Raw genomic sequence first — 23,327 nt, forward strand, 5'->3', positions numbered from 1 at the left:
CATACTAAACCAATTCACATTACTCAATTTATACTTGTTCATATGTTATGACATTAACTCAACAATCACATAAGCTTTCGCATCCACTAAACCAACAATCAAGTAAGTTTTCACAACAATAAAGCGTAATTTATGACGATTTCTTTAAACCAATGAGACTCAAAGTATAAGGCCACATCACCATGAAATGTCCTAGACTACTAACACTTGTATAACAACATCATCAATACTAGCAACTTATAATGATATTGATGTTAGTGATAACCTCAAGTTGTGATATAATTTACTACAATGTACAAGATTTTTCACAATGTAAAGGAGCATGAAAAGGAACATTTTCTCCAATAATTTGCAACAATAATAGCAATAATAATTTCTTTTTATTTCAACAATGTCAATGAAATCTATAATGTCTGACAAAACTCCCACATTACACACAAATAAAGTTCATGTAGTAAAACACCACCAAAATTAACACACAACCATAATTTCTAATCACACTCCAAACCCTAAATCATAAATATGTTCAATTCATCAATCAAAGTCTTACCCACAAAAAGATCCAATGAAAATATCACAAAATCAACATCACACTCATAAACTTTATAAAACTTTAATTGAAAACAAGAAGAATTAAATGGAAGAAGAGGAGGTGTCTTACAAAGGTAAAACTAGCAAGAGGTGAAGAGGTAAGTGAAGGTTGTGGTGGTGGTGGCACGGGACCAAACTGGCAGGAGAGAGGGCCCAAAACAGGCCACTATGACTGGCTGCACGAGCAACAACTAGAGCACACGGCTGCTGCTGCCGTGACTGTTTGTGGGAGATGGAAGGGTGGTCTGTGCAGCGATGGCTGTTTGTGAGAGTGGTGATGCCGCCTGCTGCTGGGACTGGTGTGAGGGAGGAGCCGTGAGGAAGAGAGGGGAACTTGGGAAGAGAGAGAGAGAGGCGTATGATTCTCCAAGTGAGGCAAGGAGTGATTTTTGACTTAAAACCCTAACTCCTCTTTTATTAGTATAACCCTTTAGTCAAGCCCAACTAAGAAACCCATATTTGTTTTGTTCATAGATTTTTAATTCAATAATAAATTAATTCAAAACTCTTTATTTTAGAAATCGCAAATCTATTTTTTTAATATAAATGTTAATATTTAAATTCGTATATGAAAGAAATTTTTTAAAACTAATAAAAAAATTAAGTTTAATATAGTATAAAATCTCCAAAAGTCATTTAAATATTAAATAATGACGTCATAAAATCTCGGGGTGTTACAGACTAACCCCTTAAAAGAAGTTTCGTCCCCGAAACTGGAGTAACCGAGGTACTAATCATGAAAATTTGTATTTCTATTTACTCAAGAAGGTGTTCTAACCATTTTAAGTCAAAGAATCGTCTCAAAGATCATGACTTTATTAATACTATTAAGAAAAAGGATACTCAATTTATCAAAATATTCATACTTATTTCATTTTGAGTGTTTATAATCACCTAAATTGACTCAAACAACTAATTGAAAGCATGCAAACATCACACAATCGACTCAGATAATCAATCAAAAGCATATAAAATTTTAAATAAGCTCGTATCATAGACTAAATAAATGCGTGAAAACGCGCAAAATTCTATCGCATTCTACCCCCTTAAAATTAAGTTACGACCCCGTAACTCGAGTAACCTCAACAATAGGACAATCCGAATTTCTTTGTGACCTCATAAGGTCCTATAAATTTCGAGCTTGACTTGTTTTTACTAACAATTTTCATTACAGCTTTCATTTAGTGAAACCCTCAATAGTAATATCCCATAGTGAATGCATTATAACCTGTAGTAAACCATCTTTCAAGCTTATACATCACAATCCCTTTTTCATTCACTTATTTATCTCATAGAACAATCGACTCGATAGAACGTTTGCTTGATTCACTTTACTTTAATCTACTCACTTTAAAGATCATATATGAAAAGGTTGGACAATAGTATGATCTCAAAATAATAAATATCTCAAAGAATCTTAGAGCGAGGAAGGTCATACTTGAACATTTAAGTTAAATATTATTAAGCAAGGGAGTTCACTAGGGTGACACTAGTCTTATCGAGAGACCTTATTCATAAAAGCCGGTACGTTTGTGTGACTACAATGTAATATGTTGAATTTGGATGATTGAACAACGTAAGATATCATAGTTACTACATGGAAGAGCGTAGTATTGTTAGGACTTGTAGAGAAAGTTTAGTCCAATTACAATAACCCAAAAAAAAACTAATTTACTTCCAAACAAGTTTTAAGAGAACTACTCAAATGTTTTACAAAGGCATGGATGAAGTTCATGGAGTAAGGATAGCAAAAAACTATTTTCAAAGTAGAATTTAACAACCATTGTCAACCAGTAGCTGGACAAACATTATAAACTTGTTGTAGAAATGCTAATAGATGATCGAATGCAACAAGAGAGGGGGGGGGGGGGGGGGGGGGGGGGGTATTAAGTTTAAGATTTTTGCCTCTAATTTTTGCGGAATTATAATAAAATAAAACATAAACTTAAAATGAAAAAGATAAAAGGAGACAACGATTTTACGTGGAAACTTTCTTGGCCTAATAAGAAGGAAAAACTACGACCCCCCGGGATTTCAAAGTTCTCACTATGTTTTAGGCAATCAATTACAATCAGATAAAACAATTTGCTTCACTTGAAGCTTCTCTACTCTAGGCCTACTTCTCTTTCTCTTCTCTTTCTCCTTCTCTTTCTCTTCTCACGCTTCTCTTGAAGCTTCTCTATTCCCCTAGACTTCCCTTAAGTCTAGTTACAACAATACACACAAATACCCTTACACGACCAAATTCTCAAGAGGATAAAAATTAAATAATTGCTTTAAGAACAATATAATAAATTAATTGGCATTGGAAAACTGAAAATATTTTTTTAGAGCATACTAGAGATTAAAGCAACTGTAAATAACTTAGCAAATCAACTCGTTACAATATAATTTAACAAGAAAGAAATTGTAGCAGTTGTTCAACAAAACAAATACAATTTTGTACCTCATATGGTACAAAACCAAAAGTGAAATTGTTTGATAAATGTTAGAGCCAACAAATCATTAAAAACATGGGAAGAGGAATCAAGGAGCAGTCTCTTCTTCATCTATGTATTCGGTCTGCACTTCAATAGTATCCAACTTTGCACCAAGACGGTTCTCCATCAGGGTAAGTTGATCAAAGATTGAAGCAAGTGAGACTCGAATTTCATTTTGAGAAGCAATAAATTGAGACTGTAGGTCAAGGAGCTTGGAGAGTATGAAGTTTGAAGAAGCTGCAGGAACAAAATCAGGATTAGCACAACCAGTACCTGGTGAAGATTGAAATGGTGGTGGTGTAAAGTGAATAGGTGATTGAGGTGGTGATGGAATTTGATGTGGTGGTGGAGTGATTGGCTTGGGAGAAGGAGGTTTATTATAGGTAGACTCAGGTATGGTGTTAGATGTGGTTTCATCAACCATAGTAGCCTTGCGTTTCGAAGCTAACCTCTTACTCTTCCACTGAATTAACTTAGCCTTTTTCCTCATTGCTATCACAATCTCTTCATCACTTGAATCACTGCAGAGATTGTGATGAACATTATCTTCCAAGGCTTCCTCTTGTTCTCCTGTTTCCCCCTTACTTGCTTCTCCGTCCTGTTCCCCTTTTTCTCCTGTTTCAATGTTGTCAGTGGGAACAGGTTCGTGCTCCTTCTTCTCTTTTTCCTCATTCCTTGATTTCTCCTTTTCCTCTTCTTCCTCCTCAACCCCTTCCTCTTCTGATTCGATTTCAACAACCTCCTCTAAATCATGCATTAACATCCCCTCATCATTTAGTTTTAGGTGCAAATTTTGTAAACATTTAGCACCTATTTTCATGTTAGGACCCATTGGGAACTCCAAACCTTCTAAAGATACATCAAATTTTCTAAAAACCCAAGTCAATAGTCCTCCATAACCAACAAAACTTTTCTTTTCAATGCAATCAGATAAATGAGAGATCATCAATGATGAAAATTTTATCTTAATATGATTTGCCATGCAGTAAAATAAGGTTGCATCACGCAAACTCACTTCACTACGTTTGGAATTTCTGGGTAATATGAATCTGCGTGCAACGTTATACAGTAATTTATGCAGAGGAGACAAAACGTTGTGACTAATCTTTCCCTTCTTTTGATCTACCCCTAAAAATTTCAAAATTGTTCGTCCATTAATGCCAGAGAATGCTATCTTCGACCCAACATAATATGTATCAAAACCAACAGCGGGAACATTAAACCATTCCCCCAACATAGCACTATTAAATTCTATTTTCACGTTCTTAACAGTACTAGAACACATCCCACAATCATTAGAGAAATTTAAAATAAATTCTCGCATAAGGTTTGGAAAAATTGAGTTTCCACTAAAATTGGACATCAATACCTCCCATTCTTGATTTTGTATAATGTCATGCAGTTGAGGAAAATGAGTAGAATCATACCAGTACTTATCTAACCCGAACCCTACTGACATCTCTTTTGATACTTCTTCAGTACTGTTAGGATCAGCATGCTTCGAACGCTTGGCTATCCTAGAAGATGAACCACCTTTTGGAGTGGGGATTTGGCGTTTGGTACCGGCATGCTCAGTGGAGGGTTTAGGTGTTTCATTTGTAGTTTCAGTAGTTGAGGATGGTGCAGCATCAAGTAAGGGTGGAGGATGAACCACACTGAGAGGTTGTGGTTGAGAAATTTTACCGGTTTTTGGGGTTTTTGAAGATCTTGGGGTTTTCATTTTGGTCTTGAAATGCTTTGAGAGGAAAGGAAGATGACGGTTGCTTGAGGAAGATGATAAAGCGTGAGTATTGTGATGTAAGAGAAGGGTTTAATAAGGGGTTGAAATGACGGTTACCCAAAGGTCCAATCCTTTAAATGCTTTTATCATTACATTTGAAATCAAGGATTGATGAAGAGTTGGGACGTATCCAAATAAACCAATTCCCATTATTTTGATTTAAGTTGACCATATATTAGAAAGAAAATATGAAAGAAAAATGAATGATGTTATTATATTATATTATATTATATTAGATTAAGAAAGATAACGAACATACACTGCTTTGGTCTGATCAAATTAAAACATGCAATCAAGAAAACATTCATAGTACGTACTTTATTAACTGTATACCTGATCCCTTCAATAATTGATTTTCAATCAAGATTTTGTGGTTGATTTCACCTTTTCAATTTCATGATGCTTCATGGAGAATTCTTGCTTTCAACTTTAGTGGAGCTTAATCATACCAAGTTCCAATCTCATCTTTTCATATTGTTCCCTCAAAAGCGGTTTGGTCAAGATATCTGCGACTTGTTCATTAGTGTTAACATGCTTTACAACAATATTTTTATTTTCAACATTATCTTTAAGAAAATGATGCCTAATGTGGATGTGTTTTACTCGTGAATGATGCACTGGATCTTTAGATATACATATGGCACTGGTATTATCACAATAAATAGGAACGCATTCAAATTTAATACCAAAATCTCTTAGCTGCTGTTTTATCCAAAGCATCTGGGAACAGCAAGCTGCTGCTACTACGTATTCAGCTTCGCCTGTGGATAATGCAACAGTGTTTTGTTTCTTGGAATTCCATGAAACTAAACATGAGCCAAGAAATTGTACCATACCTGATGTACTTTTTCTATTAACTAGATCACTTGCATAATCTGCATCACTAAAACCTTTCAAATCATAGACATCACTTTTAGGATAATATAAGGACAAGTCATCTGTTCCCTTCAAGTATCTCAGAATTCTTTTTACTGCTGTAAAATGTGATTCTTTAGGGTTCGATTGAAAGCTAGCACATAAACCGACACTAAAAGAAATATTAGGTCTACTAGCTGTTAGATATAATAAAGAACCAATCATGCCTCGATACATTGTTTGATCTACATTAATTCCATTTAGGTCTTCATCTAATCTAACATTTGTAGCCATGGGTGTGTGGTTTGTCTTATTGTTGTATAGTCCATACTTCTTAAGAAGTTCTTTTATGTATTTTTGTTGATGGATAAAGATACCATTTTCAGTTTGTTTAATTTGTAAACCAAGGAAGAAATTTAGTTCTCCCATCATGCTCATTTCAAATTCTGTTCCCATAAGATTGGCGAATTCTTTACATAACAAGTCATTAGTAGCACCAAAAATAATATCATCAACATAAATTTGAACAACCAAGATATCATAACCTTTATTCTTAAAGAATAAGGTTTTGTCAATTTTTCCTCTAATAAAGTTATTTTGTATCAAAAACTTTGACAGTCTTTCATACCATTGCCTAGGAGCTTGCTTTAAGCCATATAAAGCTTTATCAAGCTTGTAGACATGATTAGGACAAGAGGTATTTTCAAAACTTGGGGGTTGTTCAACGAAAACTTCTTCATCAAGAAAGCCATTTAAAAAAGCACATTTCACATCCATTTGATATAATTTAAAGTTCATAAATGCAGCAAAAGAGATTAAAATTCTAATAGCCTCTAACCTTGCTACCGGAGCAAAAGTCTCGGTATAATCAATACCTTCTTGTTGGTTGTACCCTTTGACCACGAGCCTTGCTTTGTTTCTTACAATTATTCTGTGCTCATCTAATTTGTTCCGAAATACCCATTTTAACCCAATTACCTTTTTGTGTTTTGGTTTGGGTTCCAAGTGCCATACTTCGAATTCATTCAATTCATCTTGCATGGCAACTATCCATTTGAAATATTTTAGAGCCTCCTCGTGGTTTTTAGGTTCAAGTGATGATAGGAACGCAAAGTGTGCACAAAAGTTTCTGATTTCGGACCTGGTTTGCGTTCCCTTATTTATATCACTAATAATCAAATCAAGAGGGTGGTTACTTTGATATTTCCAAGGCTTAGGCACGTATTCTCTAGTGGGAACAGAAGCATGTTCTGTTTCATCTGCTTGATTATTGTTCTGTTCTGCTTCTAGATCTGCTTGCTCGTATGTGGGAACAACTGGATTGGTGACAGTCTGCTGATCCTGAAATACTGTCTGTTCCTGATTATTATCGTTCCTTTCTGCCTCTTCTGGGATCAGTTGTTCACCTGCTGTTCCTTCATCTAGTATTTTCGTTTTTTCATCATCGTCTTCTAGATGAGCAAGACCTATTTTCACATGGTTGTTTTCCTGTCCACTTGTTGAGAAGTTAGTTTCATCAAAAATGACATGAACTGACTCTTCTACACTCATTATTCTTTTATTATATACCCTGTAAGCTTTACTAAGTGATGAGTAGCCAAGAAATACTGATTCATCGCTTCTTTCATCAAACTTGCCTATACTTCGTTTTCCATTAACATGTACAAAAAAATTGCATCCAAATATACGAAAATAGGAGATGTTTGGTTTAACACCTTTGAGTAATTCATAGGGTGTTTTTGAAGAGATTGGTCTTATTAACACACGATTCATAATATAACAAGCAGTATTAACGGCCTCAGCCCAAAAATTTCTAGGTAAACCGCTAGCAATCAACATGGTTCTGGCCATTTCTTCTAAAGTTCTATTTTTCCTTTCTACCACACCATTTTGTTGTGGTGTTCTAGGTGCGGAAAAATTGTGATTAATTCCATGTTCATAACAATACATAGTAAAATTTGAATTTTCAAATTCTTTTCCATGATCAGATCTTATGTGGATTATTTGATTATTGGTAGATTTTTGTATTTTGTTTGCGAAGGAAACAAACTCATCAAAAGCTTCGTCTTTGCTTACTAAAAACAAGGTCCAAGTGAATCTACTATAATCATCAACAATGACAAATACATATTTTTTTCCGCTACGACACTGTATTCTCATTGGTCCACATAGATCCATATGGATTAATTCTAGTGGTCTAGCGGTAGTCACCATATTCTTTGATTTAAAAGATGACCTCACTTGTTTTCCTTTGGTACAAGGATCGCAAATTTCTTCGTTAAGGAATTTTATAGCTGGTAGTCCTCTAACTAGGTCTTTTGATCTTAATGTATTAATCAATGTAAAACTAGCATGACCAAGACACTTATGCCAAAGTAGTGGGTCTTCTTCTATGACACTTAAACATGTTAGACTGGTTTTGGGAACAGTGTCCAGGTCCACTACATAAGTGTTCCCTTTTCTGATTCCCTCGAGCACAGTATCTTTTGTGTCGTTCCTAGAAATTATGCATCGTTCAGAAGTAAACTTAACAGAGTTACCTTTATCACAAAATTGAGAAATACTTAGCAGATTGTGTTTTAAATTCTCGACTAAAAATACATTGTCAATGGCATGGGAACATGACTTTCCAACCTTTCCTTTGGCGATTATCTCACCCTTCATATTGTCACCGAAGGTTACTGTTCCCCCATCATAGGCTTCAAGTGAGAGAAATCTAGATTTGTCACCCGTCATATGCTTGGAACACCCACTGTCGAGATACCATGAGTTGTTCCCCCTCACTTGAACCTGCAAAGCAAATTAATGGTTAGGTTCAGGAACCCAATCATCCTTGGGTTCCCTGTCGATAATACTTGAATCACATTTCTTAATCCATATGCGTTCAACATAATTTTTATTTGCTTTGGTATGCTGTTCCCTTTTTACACATTGAATTTTTAGGTGTCCAGTTTTGCCACAAAAGGAACAGACTTTACTACTGGGGAGATCTACATAGACCTTTTTCTTCCTATTATTCTTAACATAACCTAGGCCATCTTTACTCTTTGTTTTAGCATCTAGAATCCATTTGGGAACTTCATTGATTTTCCCTTTTCCTTTTAAGTTCAATTTGTCTTTTAGATATTCATTTTCTTTTTCACAGGATTCTAATTTTAATTTCAACTTTTGAAATTCTGTGCTAAACATGTGAGTGGATATATCATTTACGTCCCTTCTTAATCCTAGCAATTTATACTGATTTATTTCAACATTAAGAATAATAGATTCCTACTTCATTTTTTCAATTGTTTCTTTCAAAATAACATTCTGATCCAGCAGGTTAAAAAATCTGCTTTGCACATCGATCCTAAATGAATTTAAGTAGGAAACATGATCTTTACTTGAGTTGAGGTCTTTCTTAATTTGGAGACACTTAGTATTTAGTTTATCTAATTTCTCTTGTGTCTTCAAGAGCAACTTAATTAATTTGTTCTTACTGAATTTAACCAGGTATTTAGGAAATGAGCTAGAAGACATTACCTCTTTTTCTTTGGACTCTTCATCCTTGCTGTGATGAGATGCCATGAGACACAGATTTTCTGTTTCTTCTTCTACTGGAGCTTCTGTTTCAGCCTCACTTTCGGTATCACCCCAGGCTGCGATCATTGCTTTACGAAAATCTGTTTTGAAATTTCCTTTCTTGGGTTGTCTTCCAGCTTCTCTTGCCTTTCCCTTGCCCTTGTCATTCTTCCATTGAGGGCAATCCTTGATGAAGTGGTCAGTGTTTCCACATTTGTGGCATTCAAAATTTGTCTTCGTGTTAGTAGTTCCTCTTTCTTTGTTATGTCATTGATTGCCATATCTGCTATTTCTGAAGAATTTTTTTGAATTTTCTTGCTAACATAGCAGTCTTCTCCTCATCAGTTTCTGATTCTTCATGATCATTTGCCGCTAGAGCCAAGCCTTTACTTCGGGTACTGTCAGCTGTTCCCAAATGCAACTCGTGAGTCATGAGGGAACCAGCCAGCTCTTCCAAATTAAACTTGGTGAAATCTTTTGATTCCTGGATGGCTGTGACCTTAGCTCTCCAGCGTTCGTCTTGAGGGAGACTCCTAAGTACTTTCCTGACTTGTTCATCAACGGGAATGATCTTACTAAGAGAGACTAATTCGTTCGTGATATTTGTGAACCTGGAGAACATCTCTTGAATGTTCTCCCTAGGTTCCATGACGAACCATTCATATCTGGACATTAGTAGATCAATCTTGGAGCGCTTCACTTCACTGGTGCCTTCATGGGTAACTTCCAGCAGGTCCCAAATCTGCTTTGCCGTTTTACAACCCATGATACGATTATGTTCATTTGGCCCGAGACCACAGTGAAGTAGCTTGATCGCAAGAGCGTTCACCTCCATCTTTTGAAAGTCTTCCTTTTCATACTTAAGGATTGGTTTTGGAATTGATTCATTATTGGAGTTGATTGTCGTCACCTCGAAATCTCCTATTTCAATTACTCTCCATACTTGGTAATTTTCAGCTTTTATGAAAATTTTCATCCTATTTTTTTCAGTAGGTATAGAATTTCCCATCGAACATGGGTGGCCTTTGCGTAGAGTACCCTTCTTCCATGCGTGCGTTCATCTTCAACATCTTGCCAGGGAACAAGATACTGCTCTCAGGGTTTCCTGATTAAATGAGGAACACTGCTCTGATACCAATTGTAGAAATGCTAATAGATGATCGAATGCAACAAGAGGGGAAATGAATTGTTGTGTATTAAGTTTAAGATTTTTGCCTCTAATTTTTGCGGAATATAATAAAATAAAATTTAAACTTAAAATGAAAAAGATAAAAGGAGACAACGATTTTACGTGGAAACCTTCTTGGCCTAATAAGAAGGAAAAACCACGACCCCCCGGGATTTTAAAATTCTCACTATGTTTTAGGCAATCAATTACAATCACATAAAACAATTTGCTTCAGTTGAAGCTTCTCTACTCTAGGCCTACTTCTCTTTCTCTTCTCTTTCTCCTTCTCTTTCTCTTCTCACGCTTCTCTTGAAGCTTCTCTATTCCCCTAGACTTCCCTTAAGTCTAGTTACAACAAAACACACAAATACCCTTACACGGCCAAATTCTCAAGAGGATAAAAATTAAATAATTGCTTTAAGAAAAATATAATAAATTAATTGGCATTGAAAAACTGAAAATATTTTTCTTAATTGATCTCCCTTAATGGACAGTCTTGGATGATCATTCGGTTTGAGCAAAGTTCCTCCTATTTATAGTGGGAACAGCCAGCAGTTACCTTAGACACACCTACCACTATCCTACACGTTCTCAAAAGAAAAAGATAGTGGAATGCTAAAAAAAAAACGTCCGGCTGTCATTTGCTTAAAGAGGAAAACGGTTCCTTCAAGCTAAAAATAGCATAGGAGTTAAAACAAAAGATCCTAATTAAAAGGAGATCTTATCTTAAAAAGAATAAGTCTTAGGCTATTTTTAGATAACCTAAAAATAATTTTGCCTACCAATTTATTAATTAATTAAGCAATTAATTTAATTTTTAACCGTTACATCAACTTAAAAACAGAAAATAATTAATTCGCAATTTTCCAGCTGATGTTTTTCTCCAGACCTGCGACGTGGGAACAGTGTACTGTCTCCATCTACAACATCAGTCAGATTGTTAACTTTGGGAACAGTAGACCGTATGTCTACCTTTAACGTCCTAAGCACTTATCTAGCTTCTTGGATATTCTAAGACACGTACAACTTCCACGAACCAAGTCATAGGCTTCATCAATGATTTCAACAAAATCGGATATTCACCTACAAAACAATCTCTAAAACTTGTTTGTTAATTAAAAAGTGAAGTCATCATCAAAACCTAAGAGGCCAACACTTGTAACAGATGATAACATAATTATAAGTTAGTTTCAAGATATTTTAACTTAGAAAAGTATTAGGATATAAATACATACTACTAAAACTCCAATTTAAAAGATAGTAACCTCACCTTAATACTTTAACAACTTAATTTACATTTGAAATATTTTTATCAACTTTACAAGTTTACATCAAAAAAATCGAAAACTCAATGACGTTAATGTGTTTTACATATGTAGATAAGAACTTTAGTTATGCAACTGGATCATTAGCTAAGTTATACATTTAGGAAGACATTTTACAATAAACCTTGAAACGGGAACAATATAGAATATTCGTAGTGATTCAATCATCACATTCATAACTATCCCATCTATACAATCCTTTAACTCCATTGTAACCAACGTATTAATACTATATTTGGATCATCAAACTTAACCAATATTCCCAAAATGATCCATACTACGATAAACATATAATCCTTTAAGTGTTTGCACTAAATCCAAGGAACAAGACACAAGTCAATCCAATGTACTACATTAATAAGATACTTAATACTATTGATAACATAAAAAATGCAAGGGAAGGCAGGCCATGAGATGAAATCACTAAAGATTGAACAGAAAATTGTATATGAATGTATCGATTTGTATGTAAAAATGTGATTGTCTAACGAAGAGCAATTGTAAACAAAGAACGATTACAAGGGATAGTATACAAGCATTCGAGAGGCTTGTTCTCTCCTAAGAGTATTACACTCCACTAAAAACTGTTACACTTTTTGAATGACTAATTCCCTCTCGTTCCCTTCTATTTATACTACTTATCCCTACATTTTTTCCCCAACTAACTAATTACTAAAATATTACTTATCACTTCCAGACACGTATACTTGCAAGACTTTTCAAAATCTAACTGAAGATCTTTTACTTAATATACCAGGGTCGGTTAGACGTTACCCCTAACTACACTTGACACTTTTGTGCACTTGTATGTGTTACACAACAATAATTAATCTTTCACATTATCAGGTTCATAATCTCTTTACTTAAAACATATTTTAAGCTTTTACATAACTTCTTGATTATAATCCATGACTTAATACATGATTAAACCAAAACTCACACTTATGCTACCATGTTACAATTTGTACAACATGCTATATGTAATACTTCAATTACTTAATTAAGTAGATTTTGGTAATAACCAACATTGTTATACTAAAGTGATGATACATCATTACATGCTCTAAAATTCACATATTCAAATTAATTACTTTACTTATCATAACATGATCCTAACATTTTACTTAAAATAAACATGCTCTTTCAATTAATGATGTATGATCAAAACATACTTGCTAAATTATACATCATGACTCGATTAGGAAATTAACTAATCCAATTAATAAATTAAAACTCAATGACTAAATTCAATATATAATCCAGTTACATATATCACATTTTAGCAAGATGATGTAGTTAATACATACAAGTTCACATTATTGAGTCATGATAACAATATATCTAGCAGAATTGGTTTTTGATTACTCAATGAAAATTCTTTGCACACGACTTTATACTTGAGGGGTTACAATACATTTTAGAACGGATTTAGTAGGATACATAGATCAACATCAAATTGGACAGATTTGGTAGTAATACATTTTGAACACACTGTCCTCTCATATCCTCTTATGCAGGGTTTCTTCTGTTTGGGCACTAGTGGAAAAAAACGTATCTGCTGCTATACAGGTGCTGCGGTTTTATTTATACGCAAAATTTAATAGAAAATAAAATTGAGCAAAAAAAAATCAACAAATGCTGCGGTTTTTGAGTATGACCGCAACAAATAAGGCATTGAAGAAATCAAATGTTGCGGTTCTTAGTATGATTGCAACAAATAAAACATTGAAAAATCAGCAAAATGAATATATGCTGTGGTTTTTGCTTTGATCCTAGCAATTGACCAATTTAAAAAGGTGCCTTTTAACGTCTATTTTCATAAACCCCTACTGTTTCATAAACCACAAACACACGCACAAATTTCCTCTTCTTCTTCCTTCGAAATTTCTCAAACTTCAAACGATTGTTCTTTTGAACTTCAAACTTCGAATTTTCATAAACCCTACTGGTTCATCATCTGCTCGACTATTCTTCTTCTCCCATGACTTCTACTGTTCATCATTCTTCAAAACCCTTTGAAACCAAAACCATTTGGTCTTGTTCATCTTCAAAACTCACGAATTAAGGTATTATTTCTCTTTTTAATTTCTCAAACCTTTAAGTTTTTTGCAAGTTCAATACATACGAAAATTAGGGCTAAATTGTTTTATACTAATTTTTTTTGTTTATCTTTGTAGATTATTACATAACCCACGAAATCAAGGTAATTTCTATTTGTTTTGTAAATTTGCAAGTTTATATTTTGATTGTTTCACTTGTAATTTAGTAATTTGATTAAAAAAGTGGTTTGTTAATTATTTGCATATTTAGTAATAATTTGTGAAGGTGGTTTGTGTGGTTTGTTAATTATTTGCATATTTTGTTAAAAATGTGGTTTGTTATTATACTTGTCTTTAATTATTAGAATTAGAATACTTATATTTCTACGGTTAAATGATTTAATTTTATTATTTATATTTTGAATATGTTTTTATTTACAATGTAGTGCTTAATATTGTAGTATGAAGTATATAATTAGAATATGTTTGGTTATATAGAATTAGAATATGAAGTATATGAAGTATGAAGTATACAATGTTAATTATTCTAAGTATATATTTTTGGGGTTAAATATGTTCGGTATAAATAAGTATATATGTTAAAAAGTTGTTATTAATTTTGTTTTGAATTAATTAATCACACTAATTAGGATGAAAAAAGATCGTTCTTGGATGTATGGAAGCATTTAACTGTCAGAAGTTATTGATGGCGTATTAGAATTTTGTAATATTGCGGTTAAACATCAAGTTAGGACGAGGGAGTTGGTTTTTATTGCCCATGTGTCACTTGTGGCAATGTATCAAAGGTAGACAGTGTTCATATCCTTAGGGAGCACATACTTCGGCGTGGGTTTTGGCCTCAATATCATGTTTGGGTTTGGCATGGTGAGGAGAGAGTTTACAAAGACAAAAGTGTTGTTGAGGACGTCATTAATGTGACTGATGTCAATGAGGATGTAGTAGATCATGTTGATGGGTATATGAGACAAATGAAGAGAATGTCGATGAGGATGTGGATCGTGTTGATGAGATGATGGAGGGAGTCGAGGATGAGTTAGGAAAACGTCCTCGTGTTTTTGACTTGTTGACAGAGGCTTCTCAAAAGCCTTTGTACCCTTGATGTGAAAAGTTCACCAAACTAACAGCAGTGTTGACAATTTTCAACATTAACTCAAAGTTCAATTGGAGTGACGCTAGTTTCACAATGTTATTAGAAGCGTTAGGTGAGATGCTTCCCGAGGGAAATGAACTTCCAAAGTCGACATATTATGCCGAAAAGCTCATGTGTCCTTTCGGTTTAGAGTAACAAAAGATTCATGCGTGTCTGAATGATTGTGTATTATATCGGAATGAAAACGAGAACTTAGAAGAGTGTCCTAGGTGTGGCTTATCATGCTACAAGCGTAAAGGGGCTCGGGATGCTAAAAGGCCTCCGGCTAAGGTATTGTGGTATTTTCCAATAATACCTAGATTCAAGCACTTGTTTTCTATAAAGAAAGATGCGTTAAATTTGAGGTGGCATGCAGATAGGGTGAAGAAAGGTCAATTGCTCACACATCCATCTGATTCTCCGGAGTGGAAGAGTATTGATAGGTTGCATAAGACTTTTGGGGATGAGGTTCGTAATTTAAAGCTCGGACTGTGTACGGATGGAATGAACTCATTCGGAAATCTTAGTTCTCAACATAGTACTTGGCCAGTATTGTTAGTGATCTATAATTTGCCACATTGGTTGTGTATAAAGCGTAAGTACATTATGATTTTGCTTCTTATCTCGGGTCCTAAACAACCTGGCAATGACATTGATGTATATCTTGCACCTCTCGTTGAGGATTTGACAAAGATGTGAGATGAAGGCGTTTCCGTGTTTGTTGCATATGCTAATGAGGAGTTCACCTTGCGTGCAATGATTTTATGCACCGTTAATGATTTTCCGGCATATGACAACTTATCGGGGTATAAGAACAAAGGGAAGAAAGCATGCCCAATATGTATCAATGACATGGAATCCACGTGCATTCCTAAGTGCAAACACATATTCATGCACCATCGTAAGTTCCTCCCACGAGATCACCAATATCGTAAGAAGAAGAAGATGTTCAACGGGGAGGTTGAGGACTGTGTAGCTCGTCCACCGTTGACCGGTTATGAGGTTTATGAACAGGTTAAGGGAGTTTAGACTGTATTTAGTAAAACATGGCAAGTACAAGGGGGTGAAGACCGATTATGGAAAAAAGAATCAATCTTTTGGAAGCTTCCATATTGGAGTGATTTAAAAGTTAGGCATTGTCTTGACGTTATGTATATAGAGAAAATTGTATGCGATGCCATACTCGGGACTCTCATGAACATTCCGGGTAAGACAAACGATGCTAAAGCCGTGCGAGATTGGTTTGAATGTAAGGGTCTTCGTCCGAAGTTGTGGGCACATGTTAAGGTGAGTAAGAAAAGAAATAGAGCTGATGAAGTTGGTGGCAGTAACAAGGGAAAGGGTAGTAAGAAGAAGATGAGTAATGACAAAGTTTATTGCCTTCAACTTGCTACACATTATCCAAAGCAGAGAAGCGGGCATTTTGTGTGTCTTTGTATGGCATTAAGGTTCCATCTGGGTACTCATCCAACATGAAGAGATTTGTGGCCCTAAATGGTGAGTTGAAGTTGAGAAGCATAAAATCTGACGATTGCCATGTAACGATGCAAGTGTTCTTACCAATCGCAATCCGTGGAATACTGCCAAAACATGTGAGATACGCTATTATCGAGCTATGTTCGTTCTTCAACACAATTTGTAGTAAAGTTCTTGATCCCTTTAAACTTGATGCTCTTCAAGTCGACGTGATTGTAACTTTATGCAAGTTTGAGATATATTTTCCACCTTCTTTCTGTGACATAATGGTTCATCTTATTGTCCATCTCGTTTGTGAGATCAAGCTTTTGGGTCCAAATTTTTAAGGTGGTGTTATCCCTTTGAAAGACACATGGGTGTTTTAAAAAACAAGGTGAGGAATCCAGCACAGCCTGAGGGGAGTATGATTCAAGGCACTGTGAGCAATGAGATTAGTAACTTCCCACTACTCGACATGAAGGAAGGCTTGAGGGAAAAGGAACAATTAGCTCCAAATCGATCACACCTCCTCGAGATAGTCTTCTACAAGCACACTGTATGTGTTGCATCATATTCCTGAAGTCCATCCTTTTTTGAGTGAGCATTTAGATATATTGCGCGCAAAATATCCTTGTAAAGGGGATTGGGGATTGATGCAGTTGTATAACAAGACGTTTATTGATTGGTTTCATAATTGAGTAATAAGTGAAGAACTCAAGGGCGTATCTGAAATTTTTGACTGGTTAGCTTTTGGTCCTCGTGATGTTGTCAACAAATATGAGGGTTACGATGTCAATGGCCTCACATTTTGGACTGAGGTTCAAGATAAGAAGTCATCTTATCTACAGAATAGTGAGGTTTCTATTTCGGCGTCATCTAAATTTTATGCGAGTGCCAAGGATCAAGCGCCGGTTGATGCTAAATTGGTATATACTACGGGCGGGTACATGAAATATGGGAGCTTGACTACTCTACTTTCACTATTGGTCTTTTCAAATGTAAGTGGGTAGATAATAATCGACGATGCATAAAAAATGATGACCCTTGTGGATTCACTCTTGTAGACTTAGCTCGTTTGCGTGATAGTGAGGAACCATTCATACTAGCCACACACGCCAAGCAAGTATTCTACATTGTAGACCCATCTGATAAAAAATGGTCTATAGTTGTACCGGAAAAAAGAAGTATCCTTGGTATAGGTGATGTTGAGGATGAGGAAGAATATGAAGTTTTTGAAGACTCCCCGCCCTTTAATCCAAAACCAGTGGATCAAGATGATTTAGATGTTTGTTATATGCGTGTAGATCACATGGAAGGAATACATTTGAATTATGTGATTCACAAGGTATGAATTTAAGGTTTTTTTAAGCTTTTTTGGCATTTTCGCACATAAAGTAGCTAAAACTTGGTTTGTTTTGCATGAAACTTTGCACATAACACTATTTCGTATATATTATTGTCTTGAAGTGGTTAGAATTGTAAATCATAGTCATATTCTTAATATTACTTGGTAAGTTGCGATTTTTAGGTTTTTTAAGCTTTTTTGACACTTTCGCACACAACACTATTTTGTTAGAATTGAATTTACGTTCCTATGTTCTAATATATTTCTATTCATACTCTTTCAGATTCTGATATACAATGCACCTTTTCAGATACATAATTGTCCCCGAGATTGAGACCTCTGATAATGAGCATCATAGTTATGACACTGAAAAGGACCAAATTGTTAGATACGAGCGTATAGCTGAAGACGCTCCACCACTTAACAATGATTATGACACTGAAGACGCCCCACCAACGGATGCTCCCACTACCACTAAGAAAATAAAAGGGCGAGGTCCTACGAAAAACCTCAAAGTCACAGAACCCATGCATTTGGAATACAATGCATTGGGTCAACCCTGTGGAAAATAGCGTAGGCAATATTGAAAACAAGTGGGCTTATGTATCCGCAAGATTTCCATATTGTACGCATAGAATGAGGTTCCAGAGGGTTTGAAGAACTCTCTATGGAATGATACTGTGTTAAGCAACTTTACTATTTTTATTCATTTAGTTTCATTTATTTTAAAATTAATTTAATTAACACTAATAAATATAATTTTTTTTGTAGAATCTTTTTCACATCGAGAACAATGAAGAGAAGAAGAATATGTTTCATTCAGCTGTTGCTGAAAGATTCAGAGATTTCAAATCCAAGCTAGTAACTTGCTGGATCACGAAGAAGCGTGCCCGTACGACCAACAAGGTCAAAACGGGAAACGACGGTGGAAACGAAGGTTGAGAGCAAGCACCTTCAAAGATGCCCTACGAAATATGGGGTCGATCAAAGAATGAATGGGAGGCTTTTGTTACCAAAAGAACAACTCCCATTGAAGTTGTAAGTATTCCATATTATATTATAGCTTTTGATTTGAATTTACTTCTTTTGATTCAATCATTAAACTAAAATATGACATTTGATTTCTATTGATTAATTAGGAAAAGCGTGGGAAAGCTTCTGAATCAGCAAGCAAAAGGAAGTTTTACCATCGCTTGGGCCCAAAAACGTACGATGAGGTCCGAAAAGAGTGGGTGGATGCGGGTTTATACCCCAATCAAAGTCCAACCACGCCCTCATTTACGACTACCTCCGCATCTGTGAAAACTCCTGCTGGAGATCGGGTGCGAGATTGGTATAGCGGACTTCATTCCCGAAATGCAAGTGGTAATTTACCATTACTGATCCGGGAACGAAGAAGGTTGTTGATGCTGTAGTGCATTTTGAAATTATTAAGTATATTCTTGATTTGTTTTGTATTTTTTGGCTTGATTTACTTATACTAATTTTTATATATGTCACTTTTTATTTGAACAGATGGGCTGGATAGAAAAAGAAGCTAGGGGGGAGTTCACCCCAAGAGGCAATGTTGATGAATTGCATATGGTCTTAGGGAAAGACCATAGAGGGCGGGTAGTCGGAAAACGAGGCGTCCGTGTGGGGTTAAAGAAGGCATTCGGTAAAGAGTGTGTTGCTACTCAATCCCGAACGATGCCACCTGATGAAGTAGCAAGCCTCAGAGCAGAATTCACGAAGGACGTTCTCGCCAAAGTGGCACTCGTGTTGTAGAAGATGGGATCACCCACTGTAGACTTGGCAAACTTGATTGTCGAGGATCAACAAAGTCAACATGGGGATCCTAACGCTTCGGTCGAGCCAACACTCGAGCTCATTACCCCCGTACCACCCCAGCCCATTATTACCCCTAAAGGGCAAAATCGCGCACTGGAGACCATGAACTTCATTGCTCAAAATCCTGAGCCAACTCCCAAGCCAGTGGTACAGGTACATAGTTTTTAAATATATAAGCACTTATTAATTTAAATTGCAACGTGTTTAATATTTTATTATGATGCTTATTATACTAAACGACACAATTTTCAGGAGGCAACTCCTTGTTCTCTTTTGCTGCCTCATTTAGGTGTTGCTAGTGATGGCGACTTAACTGAGGTAGCACAAGGTGTGGCACAGGCAACCAAAGAGGGCCAAATAGTGCATTCAATGCCTGTTACAAGTGACCACATCAGTGTGACTGTGGAAACTATTCTAAAGGGGTTTGAAGATTTGTCACTCCCAGTTCCAATGCCAGAATGGAGCCTTGAGAAACTTTCAGACGGCCTAGGTAATTTCGTCACATAGCCATATGCTTGGGTCCGATTCAGTACCATGGTAATAATCATTTGTATCTTATTTATTTTTATTTTTTTAATTGCATGCTTACGCTAATTTCATTGTATAAATTGAAATAGCAAAAGAGTTCAAAGGGCTCTAGGAGAGAGATCTGTTCCTCATCAAAGGTATCAACTGGGTCAAAGTCGATGGTAATCACTCCAATTTTGACTGATGCGGAGCTAAAAGATCTCTCTCAAGATTGCAAATGGGTGCACACATATGCATCTTGCATGCGTGAGGAGGACCCAATCGTTCTAACCCTGCAGAAGGAACAGTTCTGCTTTGTTTAGAGCCCATTTGTAATTATTGGTCCTAGTGACATTGGGCAATTTTCGAGAAGAGAAATGTTGAATGTAGCTCTTATCCAGGTCTACATGAGGTGATGTTCATTATCTTACAATTAAGGCATTATTGTTTAATTGTTTTAATAACCGAATTACTGATAAAATTTTCTTATTCGTGAGTTTAGTGCGGCTTACGAGGAGCTAAATTTTGCGAACCTCTAATAAAAATTAGATGGTTTTGTCTTGAGTCAATTTTGGGTACAAAAACCGTAATTGATCCAGATGACGTCAAAGCATATATTGAGACTTCTTTGAATAATTCACTTGCATCTAAACACACGTTCATTCTGACTCCATATGTGGAGGAGTAAGTTTGATTTTTGAAATTGAACTTATCTTTTGATTTTTAAGTACACATAAACTCTAATTTGTTGATTTTAAATTTGCGTTTGTAGTTTGTATTGGATAATTTTGGTCATATGTCCTTTAACAAACACTATGCACGTCTTCGACTCATTACAAAAACCTCAAAGCCGGCCTCGCAGCATAAAATTCAAAGCCTTGTTGAATGCGTACGTAATTTTAAAAATTTTACCAATTTCATTTTATTAAGTGTTATATATATATATATATATATATATATATATATATATATATATATATATATATATATATATATATATATATATATATATATATATAATTACATACATATATATATATATATATATATATATATATATATATATATATATATATATATATATATATATATATATATATATATATATATATATATATATATATATATATATATATATATATATATATATATATACATATATATACATATATATACATACATATACATATATACATATATATATATATATGTATATATACATATATATATATATATATATATATATATATATATATATATATATATATATATATATATATATATATACATATATATATATATATATATATATATATATATATATATATATATATATATATACATATATATATATATATATATATATATATATATATATATCTATATATACATATATATATATATATATATATATATATATGTATATATATATATATATATATATATATATATATATATATATATATATATATATATATATATATGTATATATATATATATATATATATATATATATATATATATATATATATATATATATATATATATATATATATATATATATATATATATATATATATATATATATATATATATAAATAGTATTACATTAATATTATTACATGCATTGATTTATAAATAGTTATACTTTTCCCATGCGTTTCAGCACAATGAAGAAAGTGCGTGGAGAAATGGGATCTATCTCCAGAGCCACATTTCCGAAATGGACAGCAGTAAAGGTTTTTTTGGATTTTCGCGCATAAAGTAGCTCAAACTTGGTTTGTTTTGAACGAAACTTGGACCATAACACTATTTGGTATATATTATTGTGTTGAAATGGTTAGAAATGAAAATCATAGTCATATGCTAGAAATTACGTGTTAAGTTCAGATTTTAATGATTTTAAAGCTTTTTTGGCACTTTCGCGCATAAAGTAGTTCAAACTTGGTTTGTTCTACACGAAACTTGGCACACAACACTACTTGGTATATATTATTGTGTTGAAGTGGTTAGAATTGAAAGTCATAGTCATATACTAGAAATTACGTGTTAAGTTCAAATTTTAAGGATTTTAAAGCTTTTTTGGCACTTTCGCGCATAAAGTAGCTCAAACTTGGTTTGTTTTGCACGAAACTTGGCACACAACACTATTTGGTATATATTATTGTGTTGAAGTGCTTAGAATTGAAAATCATAGTCATATGCTAGAAATTACGTGTTAAGTTGCGATTTTAAAGGTTTTAAAGCTTCTTTGGCACTTTCGCGCTATGTGGACCTATGAGAATACAAAGCCGTAGTGGCAAAAGATATGTGTTTGTTATTGTTGATGATTATAGTAGATTTACATGGACTTTATTTTTAGTTGGTAAAGATGAAGCTTTTAATGAGTTTGTTTCCTTCGCTAACAAAATACAAAGATCTACTAATAATCAAATTATTCACATAAGGTCCGATCATGGTAAGGAATTTGAAAATTCAAGTTTTATGAGTTATTGCAGTGAACATGGAATAAGTCATAATTTTTCCGCACCAAGAACACCACAACAAAATGGTGTAGTAGAAAGGAAAAATAGAACTTTAGAGGAAATGGCTAGAACCATGTTAATTGCTAGTGGTTTACCTAGAAATTTTTGGGCCGAGGCTGTTAATACTGCATGTTACATTTTGAATCGTGTGTTAATAAGACCCATCACTTCTAAGACACCTTATGAATTGCTTAAAGGTGTTAAACCAAATATTTCCTATTTTCGTGTGTTTGGATGCAAATGTTTTGTTCATGTGAATGGTAAACGAAAAATAGGTAAGTTTGATGAAAGACGTGATGAAGCAGTATTCCTCGGTTACTCATCACATAGTAAGGCATACAGAGTTTATAACAAAAGAACAATGAGTGTGGAAGAATCCGTTCATATAATTTTTGATGAATCTAACTTTTTGTCAAGTGAACAGGATACAAATAATTTTAAGATAGGTCTTGCAAATCTAGAGGACGATTGAAAGTGCAAGATCAAGGAACAGCTGGTGAACAGCCGGGTCCAGCAGAAGCAGAAAGTACTGATCGAGTTCAGGAACTGCCAGAACATCAGGAACAGCAGACTGTTCCAAATCCAGCTGTTCCTACAGATGAGCAGAACAATCCAGTAGCTGAACAGAATGTTAATCAAGCTGATGAACCAGAACATGCTACTGTTCCCACAAGAGATTTTGTGCCAAAACCTTGGAGATATCAAAAATACCATCC

At 34.5% G+C, this 23,327-nt stretch overlaps 1 protein-coding gene across 1 annotated transcript; it reads right to left on the reverse strand.

Moving 5' to 3' along the window:
* Positions 1-1,784: 1,784 nt before the first annotated feature.
* Positions 1,785-4,791, reverse strand: LOC130828688 (uncharacterized). The gene is made up of 6 exons (XM_057694652.1): positions 4,499-4,791; positions 4,333-4,345; positions 4,087-4,245; positions 3,918-3,984; positions 3,585-3,815; positions 1,785-1,819 (listed from the first exon to the last, which is right to left on the reverse strand). The coding sequence occupies exons 1-6, from the start codon at positions 4,789-4,791 to the stop codon at positions 1,785-1,787; spliced, it is 798 nt and encodes a 265-aa protein (XP_057550635.1).
* Positions 4,792-23,327: the final 18,536 nt, after the last annotated feature.

This window comes from Amaranthus tricolor, chromosome 12 (genome assembly GCF_026212465.1).
Source record: "Amaranthus tricolor cultivar Red isolate AtriRed21 chromosome 12, ASM2621246v1, whole genome shotgun sequence".
Lineage (NCBI taxonomy): Eukaryota > Viridiplantae > Streptophyta > Magnoliopsida > Caryophyllales > Amaranthaceae > Amaranthus > Amaranthus tricolor.

Bases quoted from the DNA above. Each gene is read 5' to 3' on its own strand.
- LOC130828688 (XM_057694652.1), bottom strand. From the start codon at position 4,791: ATGAAAACCCCAAGATCTTCAAAAACCCCAAAAACCGGTAAAATTTCT. The intron at 3,985-4,086 runs GTGAGTTTGCGT...TGCATTGAAAAG, and splicing joins GAAATTCCAAACGTAGTGAA to AAAAGTTTTGTTGGTTATGG. The intron at 1,820-3,584 runs GTGATGAAGAGA...GGTTTACTACAG, and splicing joins CAATCTCTGCAGTGATTCAA to GTTATAATGCATTCACTATG.